At 31.0% G+C, this 7,072-nt stretch overlaps 1 protein-coding gene across 1 annotated transcript; it reads left to right on the top strand.

Annotated features, from left to right (window-relative positions):
- Positions 1 to 3,991: 3,991 nt before the first annotated feature.
- LOC124842714 (uncharacterized) lies at positions 3,992 to 4,945 on the top strand. Its single transcript, XM_047319267.2, has one exon. The coding sequence runs from the start codon at positions 4,097 to 4,099 to the stop codon at positions 4,670 to 4,672; it is 576 nt and encodes a 191-aa protein (XP_047175223.1). The 5' UTR covers positions 3,992 to 4,096; the 3' UTR covers positions 4,673 to 4,945.
- The last annotated feature ends 2,127 nt before the right edge of the window (positions 4,946 to 7,072 follow it).

Genomic DNA, 7,072 nt, shown 5'->3' with positions numbered 1-7,072 from the left:
TTACGGTTGTTTGAGTTTCCAATAATCATATGTTTATTTATAAGGCTTTAAGAAAATTGTTAAATCTGAACTGATGTGCTTTAATTAGGAAAATTGATTGAGTTATGGAGTTAGGATATATAACTTGTTGAAAAATCTCATGATGTCGTAGTATGACCGATTGAAATGTGGATTGGGGCATTAAGTGCCACTTTTCCCTGCAGGTTTGGATGTGGATTTTTCAGTATTTCATTGGGTGAGGGATCTTGCTCGCTGAGCGAGTCCTGTTCTGGAAGCTTTATGATGTTTTTTACACTCTTTGATGTATGTTTGTTTAAGATGTCACTAGTATAGTTAAAGGAATATGCATCGGTTATTTTCAATCATAAACATCGGTTTGAGAACCGAGGCATACGTAGGCGAGGTAAAAAGTATTCGCCTCGATTCTCTTTAACTGAAGCAGTATCTAGGATTCGACTCGGTTCAATGAACTGAGGCAGTATAAGTTCTTACAAAATCTGATTCCTTTTGGGAGCCTTCAGATTGGGTATCCTCCGTGAATGTCATCGTTCATCGTCCCGCTCAGTTAGGACTCTCTTTTGGGGAGACTTATTGATCTTGCAGGAAGCAGAAATGGTTGGAGACATGAAATTCTTTGAGCCCTTTGAGGAAACAGCTGGTGATTGAACCTTCACAGGTTTCAAAATTTGATCTTTCCCATTTTCTTTGTCATCCAAGGAGTCTAGAAAAATCTGCAGAATACCAACAAAGCCTCTTCTAGAAAAATCTGCAAAATACCGGGAGGAGTAGAGATTGGAAACGGGAGGACCATGGTGACGGGATGTGAGCCTCCATGTGCGAACATTGAACGGGAAGCCCTAAATCAGAATCGTGCCTCCACCTACAACTAGAATCAGACCTGCAGAAACCAGATTAACACCATATAACCATCACGCAGGGATCCAATTCAGACTTCGTGCCTCCGGAAGCAATGCGAACTGCATATTTTCGGGAACAAGTAAACTAAAATTGCCTTTTTCTGTTATCTTTTGTTTTTTTAATGTATTTAATAAAATGTTTATTAGTTATTATGATTTTTCCTTTATTCATAGAAACTAATGAAAGATTCATAATTTAATAAGTTTTTTGGTGTATTTTTATTCATAAGTTAGTTAACTTATCCATTACATAGACGCAAAAATCTAAAATATTAAAGAGATTAAGTTTATATGTTTTTTTCACCTATATTCCTTAATTTATTAATTTCAATAATATAAGAATTTAACTCATATTCGAACTCTAGGTTTTCCTTTTAAGTGTACATTTATTCTATATGTTGGCATTAAGTGATCCACAAACCTATGATCTTCACTTATTCACTTCATATAAATATTATTTTGGTGAAAAACTAATTAACCATCAACCTTAATACTATTTATTGAACAATTTGAAAAGATAAACATTAAAATGACATTTAGTCAAAAAATTAATCATTATATTGTATAGTATTTTTAAAACGAGTCATCCGCCCTGATGCGATATTCACCATGGGTTGACCACTTAGTGAGTCAATCCAACCTGACTCATTTATTAGCGAGTAAAAAAACTTCGAATCCGACCCAACTCACCACGAGTTGGTGGGTTAAACGGGTTGATTCACTTAACTCTTTTTCATCCTCTTCTTCTAGGATTGTGTAATATGTTACTTTGATCAATCAAATTAAAACAATAATAATTGAATCAATTGATATAAAAAAGGGTTTGAATTGTAATGGTTTTGGTTTTATTGAATAATTAATTAATTTTATTTCATTAAAAAATTAAAAAAAAGGTGGATTGATGACGGCTCACCACGGATTCAACTTAGGTGAGTCGGGTTCTTAGTGAGTCAGGTCAAAATTGGCTCGTATCAAAATTTCACATTTTTTTCAATCTAGCTCAGCTTAAACTCATGGTAGGTCGGGTTAGTTTACAAGTTTCAATCATTTTGACAATGCTAATATCGTATATGTATCGAATGATACACATCGATTAAATTGCCTCAACCAATCGTCTTAGTTTGAAGGAGACTGATAAGTGACAATCATAATCAATTAACAATTAGAATCAATTAATCATTCAGTTAATCTAAACATGTCAGTAATCAGGTTTAACAAAATTGAACTATGATTAAACTAATCCTAATAAAAACCCATGAAAAAATTTCTAAATACATGTGAAACTTGTTAAAACTTTAATTACGCATTTAATACAACATTTAATTAATTAATCAATCAAATTTGAAGTGACTTAAGCATTGAAATATATGTAACATATCACTTAATCTTATCAATTCGAGATTCAACTATAAGATAACTAAAGCAAGAAAAATTGTTTTAAGTAACTCGATCACCTGCACCGAAATTCGTTAGAAAAAAATTCTATAAGAAAATGTATTTTTTATATATATGGTTCAATTTATTTACTTTTACATAATATGATATTTTTAACTTAGTATTCACATTATATCCTTGATACTGTTTATTTTGGTAAAAATATAAAAACTAAAGACTAGCTGAAGATTATAGGTTAATAGAAAATATTCATGATTTAAATTCTCATAAAACTATATTTATGTTCTGTTCAATAGAAAAGAGAAATAAGTAAAGAAAAAAACGAAGAGAGATGAATGACTAATAGTAAAAATGAAAACAAGAAAAATAATTTTGAAATAAAGTGATATTAGAAGTTTTTTTTAAGAGAAAATAAATTTTACACTACCTGTAAATATCTACCTATATAAATTTCACATTATATCACTTAATGAGACCACCTCTCATCAAACTTTCTGTGAATATTTAGCTTTAACTTCAAAATATCTAATTTGGATTTTCTGTTGGTTTCTTTTTCCTGTTTTTTTGCTCGATCTTCAAAACAGTTTATTATGTTAATTTTAATGTTTTAAAATATATTAAAAATATATAATATATCAATATCAGAATGTTTTTAATACTTAATAGAAAAATGAATAAATTTGGACTCTAAAATATCAAGTATATAACATGAGTTAGTTTATTAAAGATTTTATATTTTTTTTTATAAATACGACTAAAATAAAGGATGCAAATATGTATAAATTTGATAACATAAACTGATTTTATGAGAGTTAATTAAATTTAAACTTATAATTTTATAAGATTAATCTTATCTTTTCACAGTTTTGCATGAATCGCTGTCTTCTATTCCATACTTTCACTTTTTTCCAAACCCTTATTTTCACTTTCTATTACTCTCCGCCTTCTTCTTTTACGTGTTCTCTAACTAACACTCCTTTTTTTCTCCATCAAAGAAGATAATTTTTCTCTTATTTTTTAATTCATTTAAATTCCAAAATAAAAAGATAAAGATATTTATTTTATTTCTTCTTCACCTAAATTACGAGAAAGAAATATTCTGTATTTTGTCGAAAAGATCTGTGAATATTTTTAAAAAAAAATCAATCACAGTCAATTACGTAGAAAAACAATTAAAATAGTTAAAGAAAAAGAGAAGTGTGTGGTAGAAAAATATTATCCACACACTTAATATCATCTGAAAAGAAAAGAATACTAAAATAATAATAGTTGTTGCTTATAATTTGTTCCCGCAAGTTGTCACTATCTTTGGGCCTTTTGATACCATGCAAAGGCAAAGCGCCACGCTTTCCCCATTGCCATTCATCACCGTCAGTGCCCGCGCTCGCACGAATCCCTATTCTCATCCAATCCAACGGTCAAAAATCAAAGCACCGCTAACCTATAAAAGAGGCTACACGACACTCCAAACAAATCCATGTCCAAAAATACCCTTTATTTAATTTTCTCCCTTTAATTAATTATTTAATTACTTAATTAATTATTATTCCTCTTTTTTCAGTTTTGAAATGTTCTAGGCATCTAGTCCAACAATAACAAACTGACTTTACAATGTTCCACAAATTAAAATATTCCGTGAATCCCCTTCTTTCTTCTTTTTCCCACATTTTGACCATCTCTCTTTCTTTTCCCTTCCTATATAATCTTCCATCCCCCACACCTCTCTCTTCATCCTTGACCTATTTCCCTTCTTCTTCTTCTTCTTACACACTCTCACTCACTTCATGGAGGAAACTTTGGTGCCAAAGAGGCCCAGAGAAGAAGAAGAAGAAAAAAGGAAAGTGGAACAAAAAGACTTGAACTTTGAACAAGACCACTCCTCAAAGAGGCAAAAGCCATACACCCACATCCTCTCTCTTCTTGAATCAGAGGAAGAAGACTCCACACAAGATCTCTCCCCTCTCATCACATCCCTGCAACAAGAAATCACTTGTTCCTCCAACAATGATGATTTCCAAGATGCCCTTTTGGGCTGCCCAACTCAAGCAATTGACCTAGACAACCTCACAACAATGGATGGGTCAGAGAATGAGGCAGCAGCAACATCAGAAGTTGTTGTCAAGGAAAAGGAAGAAGAGGAGAGTGAGAAGGAGAGGGTGATGAGACACCTCCTCCAAGCCTCAGATGATGAGCTTGGGATCCCAAGTAGTGGAGATGGGCTCTTTCAGTTTGTTGGAGAAGATGGGTTTAACAGTGATCATGGGTTTTCATCTTTGTGTGACAAGATGTGGGAGCTTGAAGATGAGAGAGCTAACTACTATGCTTTCTTGCAATCTGAACTTTTCTTAGGGGGACATTGAAAAATGTTGTCTAGGTCAAGTTATCCAAAACTACAAAATGGTGACATAGTAGGATCAGAGATGGAGGATATTTTTTTCTTTTTTTAAAACAAATTATTTACTTTTACTCTTCTGTAAAGATCACGAGAACTCTATGCTGCTGTCATTGCTTATCATCTACAGTTAGGCAGTGCCCACTTTTGCAGGTCAATCTGTACTTCAGCACTAGAAAAATTAATTAGATACTCACATTAAGAAAAAAAATAAGGGACATTAGACTTTTTCTTTCATTAATTAATTTCTCCTCATCTTTCTCATTTACCAAGATTCGATGGAGTTTCAATTAATTAATTAAATTTTCAATTTATCGTAAATTTAATTATTTTTTGTTAAGTGTTAGAAACTGTAATGTTTTATAATTAATATAAAACGGTATTTTACTTTTTGTAAAACGATACAATGATTTTTATATTTTAATTATAAACATCTTAAATAGTTACATAATTATAAATCATTGTCGCTTAGTCATTGTAGTCCCTTAGTCATTCTAATCGATGATATAAAAGTCATCATAATGCATAAGTCAAGTTTCTTAACACATGAAAATAATAAAATAAGACAACAAGATAAAATAGTAGTTATATTCAAAGTTGAGATGAAAAAATGGAGTTAGTATATGGAAACTGTGGTAAAACATGAGATTATTAGACATCATCAAGACGACATAGATAACTTTTAGTTAATTATTGTTAACTATGCAAAATAAATATGTTATTCGTGTACAAAAATGGGATGAAATATTGTATTTATAAGTCAAACATTCTGAAAAACCCATGATAATTGCAAATCTAGTAATAATTGTTAATTTGGGTTACGCTGATTTTATATTTTTAATTTTTGTTAAAAAATTCCATTTCAATCCATCTTTATCTTTTTCATTGTTTTTCACTATATTTAATCTCTATTCATATTTTATATATTTATCTAAAAATACAAAAATACGATTATTAAAAAGAAAAACATGACTTTTTAATTGATATTAATATAAAAAGATAATGGAACAAATTGAATGTTTTTATAAAGTTGCTCCACAGTATAAATTGATTGAAAATCAACTTTGACTTTTTAATTGATATTAATATAAAAAGATAATTGAACAAATTGAATATTTTTATAAAGTTGATCTAGAGTATAAATTGATTGAAAATCAACTTTATGTTAACTGTGGAGTCAAATTAAAAACACCTTAATTTAAATAAAAAAAACAATTGTTTGTTAATCTATGTTAAGTTAATTTAGTTTACTAAAAATAAATTAAACAAGCATCGAATATGTAAGAATCGAGAGGTTTAGAAGAGTTTGGAGTAAATAGGTGTAAGCAAAGGATGAGACTAAACAATTTAAATTAAAATAAGATTGGTATATAAATGAAAAGTTTCAAAAGTCTCATCCCATTATCTCAATACAACTTTATCTCTCCAATTTCTTCTACTATCTTCTTTTCTCCCCCTTCTCTCTAGAGTTCTTCAATCTTAATTTATTTGTTCAACGTTTAGACAATACCTAAAGAATTCGTGTGTCAAGAGTTTGCAATTCACCGATCGGTGTAATAGTTAGAGCTGGTAAGTTTCGTTCCTTTAATTATAGTGAATTTCTGAGATTTCTGACACATGCAAGTAAGCCTTGTTGTTTGCATGTGTTCATCAGCCTTCTCTTCTACTTTCTAACTTCATTTTTGGTACTTTGGTTGGTCTCTTCTCACCAATCAGTGAGCTATAGGAGTTCTTAGGATTTTCTGGAAGTGTGAGCAAATCCTGAAAGGGTAGAAGATTTTCGTTCGGTTAAGAGGTAAAGGAAGCTAGTTAATTTAATTGTTTGGTTGATGATGTATGAAAACGTTGTTTGATGGTCTTACATGTGTGTGAAATTGAATGTTTGTGTGTTCGACATTGTTTGTGTGGAATGTTAAATGCTATAGTTATTGAGTTGTGGATTATGCGGACTTTGGCGTGAATTTTGGTTTGGGAAAAATGTTCAGTTTTGGTAAATTCTAATGTATTCTTCATTATGTAGAATTATGCAAAAAGTCGAGCGTTCGCTATTGACCGCTCAAGCAGGTTCAGGTACTCGGTCATTTACTAGGTTTGACCTTAGTGTTGTTCGGTTTCACATTAGTATTTGGTCTTAGAAGTGCTCGGTTTCACATTAGCGTTCAATTTAGTAGTGCTAGGTTTCGTATAAGTGTTAGGTTTTGTATTCGTGTTTGGTCTTAGCAATGCTTAGTGTTGTATTCACGTTCAGTCTTAGAAGTGCTTGGTGTTGTATTAGTGTTCAGTCTAAGTAGTGCTCGGTGGTGTATTAACGTTCAGTTTTAGTAGTATTCGGTTTATTCATAATGTTCGGTTTAGTACTAGTATTCGG

This window comes from Vigna umbellata, chromosome 3, assembly GCF_029865625.1.
Source record: "Vigna umbellata cultivar VRB3 chromosome 3, Vumbellata_1.0, whole genome shotgun sequence".
Classification (NCBI taxonomy): domain Eukaryota; kingdom Viridiplantae; phylum Streptophyta; class Magnoliopsida; order Fabales; family Fabaceae; genus Vigna; species Vigna umbellata.
This window is presented reverse-complemented; position numbering and strand designations above follow the sequence as displayed.

What these genes read in the sequence shown, in the direction of transcription:
- LOC124842714 (XM_047319267.2), top strand. Translation starts at nt 4,097, where the DNA reads ATGGAGGAAACTTTGGTGCCAAAGAGGCCCAGAGAAGAAGAAGAAGAA.